Raw genomic sequence first — 22674 nt, 5'->3', positions numbered from 1 at the left:
CTGTTTTGCTGTGAAGCTCCACAAATGTTCTTTTCACCTGACTGTCCATTGGCATGAGGGTGAGTAGAAATGTTTTTATTTTTGGGTGAACTTATCCTTTAAGTTACCATCACATTATAATATTACGATAACATTACTGTGTTCAGTGGGTTGGGCATTTTGTTTTGTCAGGTTTAAAAGAGAAAATCCACCCCAAAATCAAAAACCGTTTTTTTCCTTTACATTGAAGCAACTCATTGAACACTGTTGATTTTTCATAACATATTTTCTGATTAAACGACCCAGGAACTCTGTATTCAGTAAAATTACTTTACATGCCACATCAGTAAGAAAATATGTCACTGAGACAGCAGACAGGTTCAGTCATCACCATATAAATCAGTGTTAATGGACCTGATCTTAGCAAAACACTCGTCTGTATTTGTGAAGATATGATCTTCACTGCCACAGCATCACCTGACCTGCACTGTTTTGAGCGTCAGATTTTGGGTGGACTTTCCCTTTAAGTGACAGATTTATGCAACAGCATCTCACCGTACACCTGCCTCAGTCAGCACCATGGACAGCGGACCCGCCAGCTCTCTGTGGAGCGCTCACCGCACCATCACCTCCTGATAAACACCCCGCGGGGCCCGCGGGGCAGGGCACGTTCATTTTCAGGCTAATTATCAGGCTAATACAGAATAATCTACGATCATGTTACTGCGGCACTGACAGCTACACCGTAGAAGGCAGGATGCGGGCTTTCCACTAGACACCCCCTCCGTCTTTTTCTTGGATTTTCAGCCACCGGAAGGATCCCCTTCGTTCGGGTTTCACAGATGAACATGCCTCCGTCGACTCGTCTCGGGCTTTTCTTTGGGTGGAGTTGCTCTAAATGGGGACAGATGTTTTGCACGTCTGACAAGTAGCTCGTCTCGCTTGAGGGACTCTGCAGAGCGAGGTAGTGAAATCTCTTCCTCTTCCTACTCCACGCCCTGTCATTATTATCAATCGCTGGCCAGCACCATGTCCCCTCCAGCATCCGCTGCGACGGCCAGTGAAAGCAGCACGACCACCGTCTTCGAGGAGGACACCAGGGAGGAGGTATGACTTCCATCCCTTATGTGAGCAAATGCATTTGAGGTCTGATGTGTTTGTAATATCTTGACGCAGGGTTCAATGAACCCATGTGCACAGTGAGAAGGATGTAACACACTGCAGGTGGATTATTAGCCAGGGTTTGGTCTTACAAATGATTCCCTGTGTTCACACATTTTTTTGATCTTGTAGCCTTCATTAATATTTCATAGTAAGATGGTTGGACACGTGCTTGGTAATGCTAGCATCTTCACCTGTTTTTATCATCTGCTGTAGAGGTCCAGTAGCTCTGATTTCATTTTAATATCTCCCCAACAGTTAAATAAATCATGTCCAAAGAGCTGATAGAACTTTTGTTTCAATCCACTGCTTGCAGGCTGATTAACCCTAATGTGAGGGTGTTACTACTATGGTTGTATGACCCATTCATTAAATACTGTTGAAAATTCTAAATGTACAGAAGATGTTGCAGTGATAAGTCAGACGTGCAACCAGCAAGTAGGTAATAAATGATGTGGTAACATTTTTTCCTCTTTTGTTTTGTGTGTGCTTTGACTCAACAGCAAAGACCCCTGAAGCAGTCTCTGAGCAAGTCCCTATGCCGGGAGAGCTTTTGGAAATGCCTGCTCCTGTCCATTCTCATGTATGGCTGCATGGGAGTGATGGTTTGGTGTCATGTCACCAAGGTGACCCGCTTCACCTTTGACAGTGCCTCAAAAGTGAAATCCATGATGTACCATGAAAGCCCCTGCACTGATGGCTATATCTACATCCCTCTGGCCCTGTTGGGCATGCTCTATTTGGTCTATCTTGTGGAATGCTGGCACTGTCATGTGAAGAATGAGCTGCAGCACAAAGTGGATGTGGAGGGCATCTGTGAGCGCATCCAAAGGATGCAGCAAGCTAAACCCTGCATCTGGTGGAAGGCCATCAGCTATCACTATGTTCGCCGAACACGACAAGTCACACGTTACCGCAATGGAGATGCTTACACCAGTACCCAGGTTTACCATGAACGTGTCAACACCCATGTGGCAGAAGCTGAATTTGACTACAGTCACTGTGGTGTGAAAGATGTTTCAAAACAGCTGCTGGGCTTGGAGAAGTCTGCTCTGACAAAGATGCGGTTCACCAAGTGCTTTAGTTTTGCTAACGTTGAGTCTGAGAATTCCTACCTGACACAACGAGCCCGGTTTTTCACTGACAATGAGGGTCTTGATGACTACATGGAAGCCAGGGAGGGCATGCACCTGAAAAACATTGACCTGAAGGAGTATGTCATGGTACTGTGTGATCCAGAGCGCCACCCCTGGTATCTGTCCCACTATGTCTTCTGGTTTGCTTCATTCCTCACTTTCTCCTGGCCTCTCAGAGTCTTCACAGAATATCACACTTCATATGTCCACTATCGTGTTGAGAAGCTCTTTGGGCATGATTACCTCCCTGTGACCCCATGTGATGAACGGCCATATTGGCGCCGTATCCCTCGTGTTAACACCATTGACAGTACAGAACTGGAGTGGCACATTCGTTCCAACCAGCAGCTGGTGCCCAGTTACTCAGAGGCTGGCCTGATGGACCTGGCCCAGTGCCCCACCAGCTTCAGCGGGTTACGTCAGAATTGCGAGCGGTGCCACAGAGCCATCAGCTGCTCCTCGGTGTTCTCCAGGAGCGCCCTCAGCATCTGTACTGGTGCCAGCTCCCGCATCCCCTTCAGCGGCAGTCGGTTCTCCTTGGCGCGACGCTATGGCTCCCAGCGCAGCTGCTTCTGGAGGAGCGGTAGTTTGGATGACCAGGAGAGTCCCAGCGAGAACACCCGCTGCCTATCAGAGCGCCACACCACAGACGATGAGGGACCCCCAGACTACGAGGACGCACTTTGCTACCCAGTGCTCATTGTTCACTGCAGCGAGAATTGCCACAACCACAGGTCTTTCCACAGAAACGGCTCCTGTGTGGAGACTTCCTTATGACTATGCAGTCACTGACAGCACACAGTGGCAATTCTGTAGCATACAAACACTTTGGACACCAGAAACAAAGTAACCAAGTCTTAATGTGAGATTCATGCTGTGTTGTCATACTATCTGAAACAAATGAATGTGTGAATCACCAAAGCAATAACAGTGATTAATGTGAGCAGAGTAGTTGTTCATGAACAGACACAAAACTGGTATCTGTCTGGCTTACAATGAAAACCAAGCAGACGAGGACTGTTACACTGTACGTCATTGCCATAGCTTTCATATGTATCGTACATATGAAACTGAAAATGAAGTTACCTCACAAGACCTTTACAGAGGCCACGGAAAGGATGGGCAGGTTGAAACATCTCATTCATTCAGTGAAATCTCGAAATCATAAAAACATCAGAGCTGACCAAGATGGAGATTTTGTTTAACCATAAGGAATGGCAAGAAGGTTTTTACAATATTAACCTACTTCTAATCACTGCAACAACTGTGAAAATAGGTACCATCTTCTCAAGTGAAATAGTAAAAGGAGGAATATCAATCCAGTTGTGCTTATGCATATCACGATGTTACACTGGTCAATATGGAAACCTCTGATCCAGGAGAAACAAATGAACTCTCAGATACTCTCACTTGCCGTTATACCAATTTTTGATGTTTGAACATTTTCATTACTTATGTGAAGTGTTGTAATTTTACTTCATTCTTGTACCTACATTTTTTAAAATCAACATGCCTAATCTATCTCTACTTCAGTTAGAGGCTTTCTGCATTTCCCAGAATGCCTTTGACAATTGCAAAAAAACAGCTATAAACTTATTTTCAGCTGTGGGTTTTATGTCTTGGTGAAAAGTGACATAAAGATAGTAACAAACCTGTATTGGCTGCATTGCATTCTGGTCTATTGAGGCAACTATGTGATGGAGAATGTGGTTTAATGATGTGCTTCTTCTACAATGGATATCTCCATGTTCGACTGTTGACTGTTGGTGCTATATGGCAGCTCCAGAGAGAAACACACCTTTCTTTTGGATATTGATGGACTGACACTTAAGCCTGATGTTTACAGTTGATGTTTTTAAAGCATTTTGTCCTATAAACCTTCACTGAACATGTTGGAATTATCTCAATATGATGCCACATCTTCATATTTTGGGGGTCCACAAGGAAATAAGAAACCATTAGGGCTACAACTAACTATTACTTTCATTATTGATTATTCTGTTGATTATGTTTTCAAATAACCGAGTAGTTTTTGGTCTGTAAAACATCAGAAATGGTGAAAAATCATGTCCTCAAATGACCTGTTTTGTCTAATACCCAAAAGGTTTCAATGTACTTTCATAGAGTGGTAAAAAAAAATAAGAGAAAATATTCAATCATAAGAGAATATTGACTTTTTTTTATCTTAAAAACGTATTCAGATCAATTAAACCATTATCAAAATTGCTGGCAATTAATTTAATGGCTGAAAACAAATCAATTAATGATTCATCGATTAATCGTTGCAGCACTACAAACCGCTAAACAGAATCAGAGCATTGTTCTGCTTACCATTATGAAACTGTTGTAGGTTTTTGCTTTAACACTTGATGCACAGTTTGTCTTGACTGACCCAGATATTGGAAATTGTCAAATAACACTGTCTAGTGGTATTAGCCACATTATGAAAAATGTAATGTCCATGATCAATTAAGTACATTTAGTCTTGAATGTGACTTTTTTCTATACTGCCACTGCAAACCTGCAAACTACTGTGGTAACAACGCACATACATGTCATTACATTAATCTCGTGGTCAGGAAAGACTGGGACAGGTTTACAATAAAATAATTTGAACAGGTGAATGTGACATCAGTCACAACCATTATAACTGCAAACAGATCTAAGGTCATTAAATCCACACTCAAATTTGCATGAGTCCCTTCTGCTAAGACAATGTGTTAAAAATCATGAAACATACCTGAATGTAAACCACCAGCATATGTGATATTCTGTAGTATATGTCCATTATGTGTCTGTGGTAAAGGAGTAATGCTCCATTTTTCATTTGTAAAATGGTGATTTTGCTGTCCAGTGTGTACTATATATGCTCAGAGTGAAAGAGCACAGCACATAACAACATGTCACCATGTTTCCTGAACAGACTTTGGATGTCGACATTTGATGTATGTAGAGGATCTCTGACTCTTTCGAGTAGAGTTTAAAGGCAGTATATGCAAGGATGTAAATGCACTTAGGGTTTCACATGGACATCAAACAAATTTTATAACGCTGACTATTTTATAACATCTAACAGGAACTTATTGTATGCATCCGACAAATAACATCTTGTGTTTTTACATTGTTTTCGATGACTTAGTGACACCAGTATTATGCACTTGAAGTGACACTAGACATTATGAATTGTAGTGAAGCTGAATGTTGATGTAATTTCCCTTGAAGTAATAAAGTATTCACACTGATATATTGACAACTACTTAACTGCTCAGACATAAAACAACACACGACCAATGAAAGCTTCTTGTAAAATGTTTAAAATGTTCTTGTCATCAATATAATCAAATGGGCTGTATAAATCACTTGATTACCTTTTAAAATATGTATTTACATTTATCTTATGCTGGAAGAATAAAAGTTGCAATAAATGTCTGGGGCAAACATTTGTATATTTGAAACACATTGTTGGCTTTGATCCTCAGAGTCGCTGGGAAAATCTGGGTGAGGAGTGTGTTTACTGGAGGAGCAGCTTCATGGACACCAATGAATATTTTTCACAGACATTTTGGCATGTCACAGTAGGAAAAGCAAATGTAAATTACTAGGACACCTGAGTGGAACAGAGCCATTTATCAATCTTATTAGTAACACCTGTGTTTTTCAAGTCAAAATGTTTACAATGGAAAAGGCCCATATTCATTTTATCTTTCTGCAGTGTCTCACTTTTACTTGAAAATCTTTTTCAAAAACCCTTGCAGATAAATATTAAAAATACTGGTTAAAATATATTTGAAATGAAATGGAAATGATCATGTTGACAGTGGCACAATAATAACAATAATAAACTACAAAAAGCTTACCCATTTACCTTGATGACAGCTAACATTAAAACAAATTCTAGTCTTTCCATACTATAAAAACAGCTGATTACACTGTATGGAAAAAAACAGTACATTTACTCAATTATTGTACTTAAGTTCTATTTTGTGTTAGTACTTGTACTTTACTTGTATTTATATTTATATTTATATTTATGTTTATACAGTCACTTACTGTATTTATTTACTTTATACTTTACTCCACTACATTCTGGAGGCAAATATTGTACTTTTTACTCCAATGCATTTAGTTGAAGTTACTAGTTACTTTGCAGATTGCTGCTGAATCAGAATAAAAAATATTTATTTGATCAACAATCAGATAAAAACACAGATGCCTATAATCAGAAAAATTATGAATATCAGATCCAATAACCAGTCAATCCATAGTATAAAGCAGTGTTTTTCAGTCCTGTTCGTGGGGGGCCCCCTGCCCTATGTCCCTGCCCCAACACACCTGATGAAAGTGAATGGGTCGTTATCAGGCTTCAGCAGAGCTTGATGGTGAGCTCATTTGAATCAGGTGAGTTGGAGCAGGGAAACATTCAAAACATGCAGGGCAGTATGTCCTTTGTAATGTACTAATAATTCGTAGTGGAGTTAGTCAATTTTAAAAGAATATCCTGGTTAATGTTTTACATTAACGCACAAAAAACAACTGTGGTTTACTGCTATCTCATCAGCTTGGCCAAATAATGTCAATCTCCTCCAGGACGGTAGATGGCAGCACAATCACGCTGGTACAAAAGTGACCCAGAAGTGGCGAAGAAGTACAGTAAGAAGCAATGCGAGGTTATTCCATAGGTGAGTGGACTGCAGAATAATATTTAGCATGTTAACAACTTAATATTTAGCATTTAGCAGCGAACTGAGGCTGCGCATACTGTGTTTGTGTGTTAGCAAGCTCGTGGTAGGTCGCAAGTGGATCGAAATAATGAGCCAACGAGTTGACAGGAGAAAAGTTAAGCTAGCTGCTGTCTCTGCTTCAGCTCGGTTTCAACTTAAGCCTCTAAAATGTCAATGGCAGTCAAGCAGAGACAGCCATTACATTAAATTAAGACGAAAGGTATACAGCAGCTAACATTAAAAGAAAAAGTACGATATTCCTCAACTGGGAGGCCTTATCCTAGCATAAATGTTTGTTGCTCAAGTGCAGACATAAACACATCACTTCCGGAAAATCAAAAAACGCAATTTAACATTTAACAGTAGAGCTCCAGTTTGTAGTTCTCTTTCTGTCATTTCTTTCTTTTCATTCTAAAGAATAATTAGTTCAACATTCATGTTAAAAGCTACTGCATTGGCGACACAATTCGTGGCTATAAAATAAAGCCAGGCTTTTATTTTGAAATTGGCATATTTTGATTTGTTGGAAAGTGTTGCAGAATTTATAATGCAAATAGTCTTAACCTAACAAAGCAATCAATGAACAGAAATCACATGTATCTAATTTAATAAGTTAATTAGTGGTATAAATCGTGAAGTTATATGGCAAAATAGGGCATTATGTGACAGCAAGTCTAAAATATTGAGCTTGACAGTTTATTCTTGTAAACAGACGCTGACAAATAATTTTACGAGGTGATTTACAACAGACACCTGATGGCAATAGCTCTGTCAGTAATTCTGAAGTCTTGAATTTTGATGATGTATTCATATTAATTATTTTAATCTGGGTACTGATATTGTTGAAACCACAATACTTTCAACACACTGTCTTTTATACTTACATTTTTCAAAACAACATCAGTAATTTAGCATACTGATTCCCCATTATTCATGTTTTTCTAGTGACTGGGTTGAGCACCAACATGCAGAGTTTGGTGGTGCAGGCACTTGCCATGAGGCAACTAGGAAGGTTGAACCCCCGCCACCTGCTGGCTGCTGGATATGGACTGGGGCAGACTGAATGGTGTCCCAGGGCCATCCACACACGGCAGCTGTGGGGCTGCACAGCGTTCCCCACACTTGGCTGTCACAGGCCTGCTTTTCATGGCAGAGATGCTGTCAGGGGATGGTCTGTCCATCATCTGAGGTTTAAAAGCAACAAGAAGAAGAAAGGTGCTGCTAGAACAGCACAGGAGGAAGAGGAAGAAGATGAAGACGAAAAAGACCCTGAGGACAGTGATTATGAAGATGAGGTGGATGAGAACCCAAATCTACCAAAGGATTATAAAGACATGGAGAAATATGTGCAGTCATTTCGCTATGATGTCATTATGAAAGCTGGCCTGGACATTGCCCGCAAGTAAGTCACTGTCTGATGGCTGCTCTCACAGATTTGAACCCTGTCATATCTTTATAGCTGGCTTAACAGAAAGAAACAAGGGCTAGATGTTTTAATTCCCAGTCAAAACAACTTAAGATATCATCCAGTAAATGCTGTCCAAGCTGAACAGGATGCAGGGTTTTTTTTAGTTTCAGAGGAATGCACTGATTTAGGGGAATTCTGCTTCATGATGACCAATTTCAAATGTAACTTGTAAACTGCTGGGCTTTTAAAACACTTTCCCTTTTAGGAACATGGCACAGTAGACTAACTTTCCTCTGTCTTTTCACAGTAAAATAGAGGACGCCTTCTATGACAACAAGCTCAGGCTAAATGGACAGAAACTGATCAAGAAAAGTAAAACGGTAAGTGAGGTTTTATTGCAGGTGACAGATTCCTAACTGAAATTCTGAAAGTCTTTCCACTTGTGTCTTTAAGCTTATTCCTCATTCCTCGTTTGCTGTTCTTTATTCAGGTGAAAGTTGGCGACACCTTGGATCTGGTACTGTCGGAAAACAAGGAAACAAACACAGTGACTCTGATGAGAGTCATCCCCCGGAGGGTATATGGCGAATCAAATACCACAGAAAAGCACAAAGTTTCCATAAGGCGCTGGAAAAGTATAGAGCTTTCCAAGGATGAGGCCTTCAAGCCATGAACTGAAGTAGGACAGTGGTGACTGTAGTGTCATTGGCCAGTGAAAGCGACAACACTGGCTAAAATGAAAAAAAAAAAAGTTCTCAGTGGTTGTAAACATGAAGCATTCAGGTGGGAGATTTTCAGTGTTTACCTTTCCCCAATATGCTGTGAGACTCCCAAAATAAAGGGTGCACATAAGTTTGGAAAATCTGAAAATCATGTCCTGATGACTTGGCTGATGAAGAGCACATGACATTCGGTTTTCATCTGAATCATGAACTTTGTGATATGTTGGGTTACTCCTCATATTTTTCTGTTCATCCTAATTGCATGTTTTATTGAAGGAAATATATAAAATGATGAGTACAAGCACTATATATGTTTTGCATAGTACAGAACTTTTCAGGATTGAAAAGGGCAACATCTCACTCCTCTTGGGTGTAAGACTGCAGTCAATATAAAATAAGATAAATACCCCAGCAGGAACACTTAAGAGCTATTATATGTAAAACAGTACAATCAAATGTCATATTTATTATTGTGATTTTATTAGAAATAGGTTATCATGATCCATTGTCATGTTATTGTTTTTATAATATAAACTTCTATAAGAAGGCTTAACATAAGCACATTGTTATTAAAACAGTGGTGGCACAATGCTACATCAGTAACTGCAATGGAAATATCACATCATTGTGATTCATTTCTATCCTTAGAGCATAAGTGAGATCTATGCTATTAGCTACTATCATTGTTATTGTTTTTAAGGCTACAACATTTATCAACAAAGTATGTTAGATAAGCTATGACAGTTTTGGCTTATAAATAGAAGCAGTTTTAATTCTTTATCCAACAATAATAAGACTACATAAACATCTAATGCTGTAGTCGAAAGGTAAAATATGACTAAGAATAGTACTGAAGAAACTCATAACAGCTTGGCTTCATCCTACAGAGGACAGTTTGTAAAAAGTTCAACAATGCGGTTTCAGCTTATATACTGTGCAATTATTTTTGTGACAAAACGTGTTGCCTAACTGAAGACTACTGTAACTAGGACACAGTGCTTGACCTCTTAGCCTTCTTAAGAATGTCACACTTCTTGCGATTAGGGCGCCGGCAGCGTTCGTCGATGCTTGGCACACATTCATAGTGCCACACCTCCTCCATCTTATCCACAGGATACACTGCTTCCACATAGTGACGAATCAATCTGAGGCGAACGGGATCTAGCTGCTTCTTGTTGCAAGCTCCTGAATGGTTGTACTGCAGCCGCAGGTTCTCCTGGGTAAAGAGCTCAGGGAAGAGGCGCACCAACAGGCGGGCAGCAAAGTTCCCAACAGAGAGACTCTGCTGGACAATTTCCCGTACCTCAGTGTCTGAGAGCAGGTAGACAGAAGGTACAGGGAAGTCAGGTTTGGATACAGCCAGTTCGTCCAGGGGAATTTTACAAAAGTCTTTGCTACTTTTCTCAGGGGGTAAAGTGGGAATATCAGGATCCTCCCTCATGCTATCTGGATTGAGCGGGTTTAGCTGGCAAAGAAAGTCCTGCTCTGACTCCTGACCATACACCTTGCGTTGCTGCAGGTAGGATCTTCTCTGCTCCGTGTCACGTCTCCTACATCTCTCGTCAAGTTTGCCCACAAATTCCAACATCCACACTCTGTCGTTCTTGGCCCGAGGGTAGACCAACTGCACGTAATGACGGATCAGATTTACACGAACAGGGTCAAGCTGTTTTTTACCAAGAGAACCACTGCAGTTGTACTGCTTCCGTGCATTCTCGTGGGTGAAGAGCTCGGGGAACATGAGCACCAGCAGCCGAGAAGCAAAGTTCCCAATGGACAAGCTACATTCATAGTTGTTCTTCAGCTGCTCCCTGGACAAGAGGTACTCGTTGGGAACAGTAAAGTCAGGAAGAGGAATCTCCAGATTGTCAAAATCCACAGGTGTCAGCAGTGACTTTTTAGACTTGCGACTGGGCCTTTCATAATCACCCACCTCTGGAACCTTAATAATAGAAACCTCTTCTGGAAGGCTGGCCAGGTCATAGCCCTCATCATTGATATTGTCAGGTTCGCTGCCATTGCCATTACTGTGAGGACCTTCGAGTGCATCCTCCATGTGCTGAATGCACACCTGAAGCCAGCTGTCCTCAGGCACATCAGGAAAATTAGCTTCCATATACTTTCTTATTATTTCCATCTTCTCAGAGTCCAGAATTAGCTGCCCAACACTGCTGAAACTGCTTGAGCCTTCTGGCATTTTCCCCTCTTCAAAAACCTCAGGGAAGAGACGGTGCATTAGAAAAATAACAAAGTCCTCAGGGGAAGAGAACTCATCCAGCTCCTCTGTGGCTTGTGTATTGAAAGCAAGGTCTGACACAGGCAGGCTGCTCTGCTGGTTATCTAAAGAGATATGCTCCTCCTGGCCCTGCTCATTAATGAAGCGATAGGTTTGAGGATGCTCAGCCTTTATCCCAGCACCTGTGATTGTCTGCTTCCTGAGCAGCCGAGCGCTCTCCATGTCCCTCTGAGCCCAGAAGCGATTAAACAAGTCATTAATCTGAAGGAGGCATTCTTCCTGCCAGATGCTGTTGTTCTTGACCGAGGGGTAGCATACCTCGACGTAGTTACGGATCAGCTGCAGATGTAGCGACTCCAGTGTTCTCTTGCTTGCCATGCATTCATGAGAGCACTCCCTGGCTTTGAACAGCTCTGGGAAGAGATGCACTAGCAGCCGACAACCTAGCTCCCCGGCGCTGGATGTCTGCTCCATCAGCTGATTCAATTCGTCACTTGTTAGCAGATATTCAGGAGGAGGCTGGAACTCCGTCACCATGTCGGCTGGTTTGATCTGCTTCTTTATTCGCATGACCTCAAGGGTCAGCAAGTCCACTTTGCTATGCAGCTGTGTCATGCTTGAATTAAGGGTATTGAGAATGAGAAACATTTTCTCAATCAGAGGATAAAGGCTAGAGTCTGCCGATGAAGCTTGGCCTAAGGTTTCTGCTGTCGGGAAAGTCTCCAATGTGCCATTTTCCTCTGAACTCAGGCTCTTGGATGAGAGGATGCTGCTGAAGTTGAGCTGATTTCCAGACCCATGACTGGCCTGCTGCTCCAGGCTTGGTGTGTTCCTCTTGTCAGAGATCCTGTGAGAGATGCTGAAGAGAGGCTTTCTGTAGGAGACTCTGGATTTCTGATGGACATAATCCCTCTTCTCTCCGGTTGTGGTGAGGCAAAGAGGCTCATGTCTGCTGCTCTCATCTATCAAGTGCCGTCTCATCTAGACAGAGTAAATAACTGTAAGAGACATGTTGTCCTCTACAAAAAATAGTATAAGCAAATTGTTTGTGTTGTATATCAATGTTTTTAGTTAGATAAAACAGTGTGAGGTTAGCTTACCTCGCCAGAGATTCTGACTCTCTTGCTGCTAGTGGACTGGTTTGTGTGAGGGCCCATCTCTGCAGATGACCGTTTACCAGCCTCAGTGGCCCCAGGAGATCCTCCTCCAAGTCCTTCTGGTGGCTCACAAATGGCAAAGTCCTCCATCTCCTCCTTGACGTCTTCTTCATGCTTGTGTTCTGGTACATTTGTAAATACACACGAAAGTTAATAACAATATTACAAAAGCATAATATTCCTCAAGATCAGCATACATGATCAGACTTTTTGTCTCTTTTCCACTTAAATACTGATATTTTCCTTTTATAAGATGCAGTTGACCCAGATATATTGTCTGAAAAATCAACCAAAGTTCTACTTTAAATAACCCTGTGTCTGAATATAAATATAAATTTATGTTGAAGTTATGTTGAATTTCTGCTGTTGCAGAGGCACAGATACAGGTTGCAGAAGTTACCTTTCTCAAGCATTGCTTCATCTGAAACTTCTCCATGCTCAGGGGAATTCATAGCCTACAAAAATAAATCACAAACAACATACATGATGCAACAGTTGAGCTGAAACATTCATTTTAAAGCAAAAAAATAAAAAATCACGATGGCGTCTGGGAACTTGTAATGGGCCTTTTCCACTCTTTGCTGATCTTTCATAGATGGTGAATGGTTCATCGGTAAAAGAGCTTGTACATGAACTGATAATAAAAATAACCTTAGTTGCAGCACTAAGTAGCATGCATTTCCAGAACCTAAATAAATTCAACCAAGGACAGAAAATACATCAGAAGAGGGGTTGGAATTATGACACTGGATCAGTGATGGTTTTATTAATATATGCATGATGGACCAATCAACTAATAACACATACATACTGTACGTTTCAAATGATGGTGTGTGAGCATATTTATAAACTTCAAACCATTCCTTAGTTAACATTAACATGTAGTGGCTGGTATGCTACCGTTATGATAAACAGCATGTGATCAGCTGCAGGCACTTTGCTCTTGTATGCTGCCAAGCTGGTTAAACTGCTAAAACAAATCTGTTGCAATGCCAACTGGTTTTCTTTACAACCTAAATGTAGGTAGGCCTAGATTTTTTGCCAGAGACTACTGTGCATGCCACCGTGCACAGAGTTGCCTCCTAGCTCTCCTCCAGCCTTTATTAAGCAGCTACTTCCTCATTCTTCCGCCCATGAACCCTTGAACCAAAACACAAACCAGCTGTGAGAATGTAACTCTTTCCAAAGCCTCGGCACAAGCTTGTCACGTTAACACCACTGCGGGTCATTGTGGACATCCAAACGTCGCTTTAGTTGTGCAACATTTTGTTTGTGAATTTTAATGACGCGGCAATGTTTGCGTGGACGAGTCCCCCTCCTGCTCTGACTCTTGTTAAATTAGCGGTAAACGCGCGTGACGACGATTTGAGCTCACCTTTACGAGTCCATGCAATCCTTGAGGACTGTTAGCGATGTGCTGGACATGTCTGCGGACTATCACGGCGCTTTATGTGCAGCTAAATGTTGTTCTTGTTGTTGATATTTTTTTTCTCGCTCGGCTTCTGCGCTTTCTCGCGTGACGTGACGGGGCGCGCGCCTGCTGTGTCACTTCCGCACAGCTGTGGCGAGAAAGGAGTGAAAAAATAATCCGAAATACAATAACAGGATTAAAACCGTGTACATGGACACAAATCTGATGTTGAACTAGTGCTGTCATAACGCCGCTCTTTTTAAAAGTGTCCCATCGCGGCTGTCGTTGTGTTGAGCCTCACGTGAGTGTCTGGACTGGGCAGCTCGGCCTGTTTACCCACAGTGCTCTTACTTTGTAGCTTCGCTGCATCACATATTAAAATGACCAAACAAGAGAAACATACATATTCATACATCTGTTTATTGTTGATACCATATTTAAAATCAGTGCTGGAAAGTCCGTTTGCACATTTACTACAATACTAAAGTACAATCAAGTGTTTGAAGCCTGCTTGACTATTTTAATTATTTACATTTAAGCGAGAAATGTAGTTTTAACTCCACTAAATGTATCTGACAGCAACGGTTACTTGGTATGTTGTAGATTAAGATTTAAAAAAAACCTACAATACAAGTATGATGCACTGTTGTAAACTAAATTAAGCCATCCAGCAGTATATAAAATAGCTAGAACCACCTTGGTCAACATTACAATGTTGTTTACATGTTAATGCATCAGTGATAGTTATCTAATACCGATTATACATGACATTATAGCATTGACACAGGTCATTCTACCTTTAGTAATGGGTGCTTTTCTCTCCATAGTTTATGTAAAGTCTGCTGATTATAGGCTTCTTATGTACTTTGGCCAAGAATAGTTTTTAGTGAAGACTTAAACTGAATACTGATTGGCTCAGGAGGTTTGTTGGCACTGTTAAATAAATTATGAGCAATACCAAATGGTATTCTGTATATTACTGTGTCTTAATAATATTTATAGAGCCAACTAACTATTCCTTTGAAATGCAGTATATTGTTAATAACTGTGCTACAGAACATCATAAGAGTTGCAATTGTGGTGTATTTCTTATCAGCTAGAGTTGGTTATTGGTGCTGAGTAGTGGAGAGAAACAGCCCATTAATTCACATTGTGTTGATTTATAATGGCTTGATCAAAAAGCAACATATGTAGCCTGATGCATGGAGTTACAGACCTAGAATTATGAAACAAGCTACAGTATAATAGAGCAACTTTTATTAGTTCTCAATTTATGTCAATGATAAAATAAACATACACTGATCGACTAATATTTTCAAGTTATTCAAGACCGTCATTTATGGTCAATATTCAACATCAGGTAACTATGCATATGCAGAACAGGAATACCAAAAAACAATAAAAAATATATATATTATATGCATATAAACAATTTATATATGTATTTGTTTAAATTAAGATTGGATCGTCCCAATAAGTAGCCGTCTTAGTTTTATACTGTCTCTAGTCATAAGAATTGTACAGTGAAGCAAAAAAAGAAGTAGGTAGGAGTGAAACCTCTTGTTTTCAGGGATAATCTCTGTTCACCCTGAGCTACAGAGCACACATTATATGGGCGACATCGCCCTCAAGTGGATAGAGACTGTAATAACATGAGAACGAGCTGTGATCATAACCTGTCTGCTGTAAAGAACAATGTGTCAACCTTGAGCTTCTGGGCTGCATGTAAACCTCGAGGATATCAACAGTTTCAATGGCACACATGCCTAAACACACATTTTATTACATGGAGAAAACATTAGAAGATTATTTTTATTCACAAACCACACATTTTTCTTACAAATCACGTCTTTTATGCTGTCACATGTTTTCTGTCACTGTATCTGGATAACATTCTTGGCTTAAATATTTTCTACTGTTTTGGTTGTATGCATCTGAGGTCGATTGTCTCCTGAGGACTGACTTCACTGATGTCTGCATCTTCCTCCATGCAATTATTTACTTAAAGGATAAGTTCACCCAAAAAAGAAAAATCAGTCATTATCTACTCATCACCATGCAGAGTAGTTGGAGTTGCGTGGTCCACAAAACATTTCTGGAGCCTCCCCTTCCTCTAAACAGCTAAAAGTGTTAGCACACACCCTGTCTGTAGTGGGTGCACACACAAGCTGTGCACAGAGGGTGTAAATAATGTCTTTTCAAATAAATCTTTTCAATCTCAGGGTTTCTCGAGACTTGAATTATGCTCAACTAGCTGTATGGAGCCATTTTTATGTTTTTTTATGTCTGAAAACAAGTCCCCATCTACTTCAGTTGTTAAGGAGAATGCTGTAATGCTGTTTTCCTGTGAAGGTCCAGAAATGTTTTGTGGAACTTTTAGTTGAAACTTCATCTTCTTCAACTTTCTATCTGCATGAGGAAATTATGACTGAATTTTCATTTTTGGGTGAACTTATCCTTTAAATTGAGGAAGTGAACGTTAAATGCTACATCAAAGACAATCATTATTCCATTCTGTTGTACTTCTGGCTGTGACATGATTTACATGTCTATATATACAGTAAAACACAACATTGTGTTGTCTTGGTTAATGTCAACTTTGGATTAAAAGTGACATAACTGACCCAGTGACACTTCAACAGTCATAAACATTTATTAAGACTCCTTCATGGTCACAACAGGTGTCATATTTGTGGTTTTGATGGTGTTGTGTCAGTCTATCCACACCCCTTCAAATAAAGTGTTACCAACTTTACTCTTGCTGAGCTGAGATAAACACACGGATAACCATAGACTAGTGTGTGCACAAGAGGCTCTGATGTTAGGGATTTTGTCTGTTCATCCACTCTGGCTACAAATATCCTCAAATTACAGCCGACTGTCTGTACATTAGTAATCACAATATCATGTGGCATCCCACATTCAACGATTTTGGGGTCAAAGCTTTAAAAAATGTATAGCTGTGAAATATATTAACTTGGAGCTGCTGGCAGCTGAAAGTCAAATGATGGATAAGAGAAGGCAATCATATGGAGCTTTACCATATGGTTGCAGCAGAGGGAAATTTGGACTTGTAAGAGGCAGCAGCCATTAAGCAGAGCTGGTAAGCTGGTTTCCTGTGATGGACAGAGATTTCAGTCAGTGAGAGATGAACCAAAGACCCCACAGTGCCATAATTCTATCTTAATCATTGGCTATTTCATGCACACACTAGCACCCAATGTTCTGTTCCCAGCCACAAATACGTTGATAGTGAGATGATATAACAAGACAACGTGTGGCTGGTGTGGTTCTCATTATTCGACTAATGAGCTGTCTCCATGGCAGTCTGATCTGTCAGCCAATGAAGCGAGCAGGCCCTGTGCAGGGGGAAGCACGGCCCGGGGTCAGCCAGGCGACGGCTTGCGACGAGGGGCCGGCGTGCAGCACTTAACACCGGGAAGAGCTCGTTAAAGTGTCATTTTTGGCCAATATGCTCGTCTGTGTCGAGGAGGCCAATCAGCCATACTGTTCTCATCGCAGGAGAATGACTTTCATCCATCACCGTCAGCTATATGATGAGATTAGCAGGTGTTTACGGATAGGCCATTCACAAGAAGACAAATGGAGGTTCTAATATCACTCATATTCATTCATTTTACATACTGACTTATTACTAATAGGGTCACGGGGGCTGCTGGGAATTGATCCTTGCATGCACTAGAATGTGAGGCAGAGAAACACCATGGCCGAGGCATCAGCTCATCACAGTTATGTGCGTGTGAGACACTTACCTGACTGTCTTTGTACTCTAGTAATTTGACATCCATACAAATAAGTGTGGCGATCGAAGCAGCAGTACAAAGATTATCAGACAACTGTAAACTGAACAAAAACACTTGTGATGTAAACATTTTGGGGAATATGACTGAAGTTGTCATCTACTTAAAGTGAAGCTCTAAGATTGTTTTGTGGACTACTAAACTTCTCCTGACTTTCCATCTGCATCAAGGTAAGTTGATAGTGACTGAATTTTCATTTTTATGGTGAACTTATCCTTTAAATTGAGTTTCCAGTCAACACATGACAGTTTTGATTCATGCCATTTCTCCCAGTGTAGAGAAAATACACCAAACTAATTGACAAAAGACATTATTGTACAGCTGCTGTTATCCATAAAGATATACTTGGTAGAACATGACATTTTTACCACTGGTTTAAAGCTGCTCTTCAGTTTGGCAAACACCCAGTACATCCAGGAGCCTGTGTGTAGTTAAACAAACTTTAATTCTACAAATAAATGTGATTCCAGGACCACTTTTTAATAAGCACTTCAAAAAGTCTTAAGAAGTAGTAACTAATGGCTTTATTAATGGTCAATAAATCAGTCTTGATAAGAAGTTACTGATCAGTCAGTCAATCTGAATCAGAACAAGAGCTGGTTGCCAGGTTGAGAAAAATCCCATTTCCAGGCATTTATTCTCCATTTGGTAAGGATGTAGTAATAAATGTTGGTAATCCATTAAAGAAGTGTCATTAAGTTACTCACATTCGTATAAGTCATCAAGTCTGCAGTCATTAATGTTTATAAGTATTTAATAAAGGTTTTTTATGTAAACAATTCTTCCAATTTTAATTAGTAAAGGGATTTTTTTTTTTTTTAAAAAGGCAAGGCAAAAGTTGTTCTGATAAATGATTTTAAAAAGAAATGGTAGCATGTGTACTTTTAACATTAAAAGGTTCCTCAAAGCTCTGTGCAGTGTTTGACTTAAAGAAGTATTTTCTCTATTTTGCATTCAGTTCCACAAAGACCCTTAAAAGCAAGAAAAGGTTCTCAAGCATGAAAAGGTTCTCCAGAGTACTGAGAGTGGACCAGAGCACTTATCATGAAGCAGTTTTTCTCAGAGTGTAGAAGATACTACAGTTTGGAGTGTATAAGAAGAAATTCTTATTTAAAGGCAACATTTTGGAATGTAAAGAGTTGTCTGTGCTTTTGAGTAGGTGGGTGGCTCAACTCGATGTCAAATATAGTTATTAATGTCTGGTTTCAGTGAAGAATCGTAGCATCTGCTGGTTACATAAACGCTGTTTCACAGCCTTTTTACCCTGGCAAGAATTAACTGCTTGGTAGAAAAACTAGAATTATGGAAAATTGTCACATGAAAATGGCCAAATTTACAGAATATTGTCACAAAAAACCCTTTCCAATGCAATTTTATTTTTTTTGCAAATTCCAAGAGCACCATCTTCTCTGTCAACTTCATACATGCAAGTGTGCAATGGCATCTGTGCTGACCGACTCTCTCCACGGACCCTGCTGTAATTACACCACTCATCGTCTGGGCCGGGGCACACTCAGGCCGCTGTTACCCACTTCATGTTTTGCATGTAAACTTACAGTCTTGCCAACTGTTGCTTTCATGACACCCAAGACTCTCAAATTGGAAACTGTAAGCAAACAGAGAGTCGGGTTTCTGCTGTGCAGGACATACAACTGACAGAACTCTCTCCTTCCTCGTTCTGCTCTTTATGTGGGCTACGCGGGAGATACCAAGATTCATGCTGGCAGTAGCAATGTTGTCGGGGAGAGAAAGAGGCTACATTTCTGTTATAAATTAAACATTTAATTTTACCACTGGAAGAACTCTGTTTTCCTCTTGAAGTCCAAACACAAAAAAAACTCATCCCATCAAATCCTGTTCTGCAGTGCCTGGTTGATTTCTACTGGGAGTGTCTATGCAACAGTTTCATTGCCTTGGCCAGACATCATCTTTTGAAAAAGTTCTGTTTAGTAACTATATTTGTCATTCTGGCAGTGCCCCAGCCTCCCTCCTTGTTTGGTCCTTTTAACTTTCCATGTAACTTTCCTCATGTCTCCTCACGGCGAGGATAAATATTTCATGAGGAGCCTGAGGCTTTCCCTGGCACATGCTGTACCTCGCTGTACCCAGGAAGCCCAAACAGCGGAAACCAAAACAGTAGAGGAAGTGGACGTACAACCCAGCAACAGACAGGAGCTTGTTTTTGAAATAGTTCACTCCACATCATCGTCTCTTGCTCTTCAGCTCTAGCCTTCTTCTTTTACATCCTATCATCTCTCCTTCCCCCCTCACCCTCCACTCTGTTTCTTCCTCATGGACTTTCCACCCTCTGAGTCTCTTTCCTCTCCACTGCTGCTCTGCCCCATGTATAAATGTTACTTATTGGGGTATCTGATATGGTAATTATCATTAACACCCTACACGAGACAGTTTTCCTTTAACAGCTCTGTGTGTTTGGGCTTGGGCAAAGAGGTGCTTTGAGCCAAACGCTAACATCAGCATACCTACATGCTCACAATGACAGTGCTAACATGCTGATGTTTTATCAGGTATAATGTTTACTGTGTTCACCAACTTAGCTTAGTGTGTTATCCAAACATTTGCTAATTATTTGAATTTAGCACTATACATGATACATGGTACAGCTGAACCCGAATGAGGGTCAAGGTTCAAGATCAACTTAATTATCATTAAACAACCTGGATTGTACAAGAAAACAATAATTGTTGCCTCTTTACTTATAAAACAAAAAAAACCCATCTAAATGGATGATTAAATAATAAATGATGAGAGTTCTTAAATAATAAATTGTAATCATCATAAAAGGCCATAATAATATGACATTTTTCATACCTGATGATCTTGTTACAGTGTATTTAGGTGGTTTAGAAAAATCAATAAATGAAATGAATTGTACTTACAGGTCTCATTGGACATATCAATAGTATTTATAATGTCCTGTAATAATGTATTTCTTTTCTTATTTTTGTAGTCACATGACCTGTCTGGTGACCCCTCTGTACAGGTACTTGTAAGGCGTGTCTCTACACTTGTTTCATGTCCAAAGAAGGGCTTGTGCTTGAAATGTCACAGTGAGGTAATACATTTTCATGGGAGCTTTATCTAGTGTATTTTTGCAAATAACAAAATCCTAAAAAAAAATGGTAGAAAATATTTCAGGTGGGATACGGAGTATGAATTGAGGAGTCTCATAGCTTGAGGAAAACAGTTAGTCTGGTGGTACGGCAGCAAATACTCCTGTATCGCATGGCAGACAACAGCAGGGTGAAGAGGCTATGATAGTGTTGTGTTGTCTTTTAGCATCCTTCGGGCTCTGTGCAGGGGTAAAAAATGACACCGATCATATTAAAAGCAAGCGTGACCTGATGACAGCACTGGATGAAAAGTCAGAGGATTCAGATGTTTAAGCTGAGTTTCCTGTCATTTGGGTCAAACAAATACTCCTTGAGAGGCATCTCCCTTAAAGTACAATTAAGTAAAATATTTAACCATTCCTTGCATATATGGGCAGTTCTAGCTCATGCCCCTTGCTTCTGCAAACCATCTTCATTCAAATTCAAAGTCTCAGGGACATGTTCTGATGTGGTACCAACATGCACTGCTATAACTACACACTATGTTCTTTGTTAGCTGTGCACCCTCAGTCTGCTTCTTTTCCCTCTGTCCTGTCTCCTGTGCTCTGTCCTTCAGGTGTGGCCTGGATGTGACAGACAGCTGCCAGCGGTGGCCTGGTTTCACACCTTGGCTGTCCCCCCTCTGCATACAGCAGCCTGGGAAACCACAGGCCACCAGGCTGGCGCCAGCCTGTACGGCTTAGAGCAGGGCAGCCGGCCCAATCAATACCTCTGCATTTCCTGTCCATTTGCTCAGGTCTCTTCATTAATAATTACTGCTTGGCGGAGCTTCAATGCGCTCGCTGGCTGGGCCAAGGGGAGAGGCTGTGTGACCTTTCCCCGCCCCTGGGTTGACTTGGATCACATACACAGGCATGGGGACAGACATAATAAGGCAACATAGATGACATTACTCCTGATTCTTGCCATTTCCCCCTGCGAGGAAAGGATTTCATGCCAAATACCATTAAAAAAAATACATATTTTTGCAGCTATGCTTATCAGCAGAGGTGCATACCTGGTAGAACACGACTTTGAGACATTTTCACAACTGGTTTGGAGCTGCTCTTCAATTTGGCAAACACCCACTACATCCAGCAGCTATGATTTCAGCATCATCTGAGGTGTGCAGTAATGAGCAGGGTGAACCTGGGTGAATCTAAAAGATGAAATTTTGTTGCTGCTTGGTGCATCATTTGCCGTTCATGGCACATTTTCCAGATGACAATAACAATTCCTCAAAACATCTTAAATTACGTTCTGCCTGGTATGTGCCTTTGCTGATAAGCAAGGTAACAATAAAGTGCCAGGTTTTAAAATGCAGCTTGGCGTGATATTTCCTCCACACAGGAGAGGAGGGTTACGTATTAGAGCCAACACAACGCATGACATGATGCTGAAGTAATGTGTTTTTAATTCTTTTTTTAATGATGACCATTTATGGATACAGGCATTGCATTTCTGATGCACACTGTCATCCACAACAGAGCAGAGCAGTTTCTCCTGACATGAGCCAGCACCTGGCTCATAAGAAGTTCATTTGTCTCTGAAATGTCAAATGTTCACTGGTTCTCATCCTGTTGCCTCTGCAGACAAAGACACTTCAAGCATTTAGAGGCTGGAGTGAGTGTGTGTGAGTGTGTGAGTCCAGGTCAAATTTTGGTGATGGCAGAGGCGATGTTCTCCAAGGCGGATCGAGCCTCGGAGGAGGGGAAAGCCTGGATGGCCTCCAGAGCCTTGTTGCCATGGTAACAGCATAAGTCCACAGCCGAGCTCACGCCTTTCTCCGACTTAACTGCTGCCAAAAGC

At 40.8% G+C, this 22674-nt stretch overlaps 4 protein-coding genes across 5 annotated transcripts in view; 2 read left to right on the top strand and 2 right to left on the bottom strand.

The window, feature by feature from the left end:
- Window positions 1-539: 539 nt before the first annotated feature.
- LOC311273701 (transmembrane protein 151B-like) lies at window positions 540-5703 on the top strand. The gene is made up of 2 exons (XM_084380905.1): window positions 540-1086; window positions 1644-5703. Exons 1-2 carry the CDS (start codon window positions 1009-1011, stop codon window positions 3051-3053), a joined length of 1488 nt encoding a protein of 495 aa, XP_084237031.1. The 5' UTR covers window positions 540-1008; the 3' UTR covers window positions 3054-5703.
- A 1099-nt stretch (window positions 5704-6802) lies between these two features.
- On the top strand, window positions 6803-9257 carry mtres1 (mitochondrial transcription rescue factor 1). The gene is made up of 4 exons (XM_084381575.1): window positions 6803-6955; window positions 7943-8399; window positions 8713-8785; window positions 8896-9257. The coding sequence occupies exons 1-4, from the start codon at window positions 6937-6939 to the stop codon at window positions 9076-9078; spliced, it is 732 nt and encodes a 243-aa protein (XP_084237701.1). The 5' UTR covers window positions 6803-6936; the 3' UTR covers window positions 9079-9257.
- A 328-nt stretch (window positions 9258-9585) lies between these two features.
- On the bottom strand, window positions 9586-14071 carry bend3 (BEN domain containing 3). 2 transcript variants are annotated; one of them, XM_084381573.1, is made up of 4 exons: window positions 13896-14071; window positions 12921-12975; window positions 12464-12642; window positions 9586-12344 (listed from the first exon to the last, which is right to left on the bottom strand). In XM_084381573.1, exons 2-4 carry the CDS (start codon window positions 12970-12972, stop codon window positions 10113-10115), a joined length of 2463 nt encoding a protein of 820 aa, XP_084237699.1. In that variant the 5' UTR covers window positions 12973-12975; window positions 13896-14071; the 3' UTR covers window positions 9586-10112. The 2 variants fall into 2 exon arrangements, with proteins under 2 accessions (XP_084237699.1, XP_084237700.1); XM_084381574.1 differs by lacking the exon at window positions 13896-14071 and adding an exon at window positions 13680-13857.
- An 8196-nt stretch (window positions 14072-22267) lies between these two features.
- pdss2 (prenyl (decaprenyl) diphosphate synthase, subunit 2) overlaps window positions 22268-22674 on the bottom strand; it is a 29412-nt gene continuing 29005 nt past the window's right edge. The window contains exon 8 of the mRNA XM_084381969.1: window positions 22268-22673. Within this exon, the coding sequence (XP_084238095.1) occupies window positions 22518-22673 (156 nt within the window). The 3' untranslated portion in view covers window positions 22268-22517. The remainder of the gene's footprint in view (window position 22674) is intronic.

This window comes from Pagrus pagrus (genome assembly GCF_965226575.1).
Source record: "Pagrus pagrus genome assembly, chromosome: 18".
Taxonomy (NCBI): Eukaryota; Metazoa; Chordata; class Actinopteri; order Spariformes; family Sparidae; genus Pagrus; species Pagrus pagrus.
Note: the sequence above shows the minus strand (reverse complement) of the source record. Positions and strands in the feature narration are given on the sequence as shown.

Excerpts from the sequence above, each read along its gene's own strand:
- LOC311273701 (XM_084380905.1), top strand. The coding sequence starts at position 1,009 with ATGTCCCCTCCAGCATCCGCTGCGACGGCCAGTGAAAGCAGCACGACC. Across the intron at positions 1,087-1,643 it reads AGGAGGACACCAGGGAGGAG|CAAAGACCCCTGAAGCAGTC; the intron begins GTATGACTTCCA and ends TTGACTCAACAG.
- mtres1 (XM_084381575.1), top strand. Across the intron at positions 8,400-8,712 it reads GGCCTGGACATTGCCCGCAA|TAAAATAGAGGACGCCTTCT; the intron begins GTAAGTCACTGT and ends GTCTTTTCACAG. Across the intron at positions 8,786-8,895 it reads TGATCAAGAAAAGTAAAACG|GTGAAAGTTGGCGACACCTT; the intron begins GTAAGTGAGGTT and ends TTCTTTATTCAG.
- bend3 (XM_084381573.1), bottom strand. The coding sequence starts at position 12,972 with ATGAATTCCCCTGAGCATGGAGAAGTTTCAGATGAAGCAATGCTTGAG. Across the intron at positions 12,643-12,920 it reads TGAAGCAATGCTTGAGAAAG|AACACAAGCATGAAGAAGAC; the intron begins GTAACTTCTGCA and ends CAAATGTACCAG. Across the intron at positions 12,345-12,463 it reads GAGTCAGAATCTCTGGCGAG|ATGAGACGGCACTTGATAGA; the intron begins GTAAGCTAACCT and ends TACTCTGTCTAG.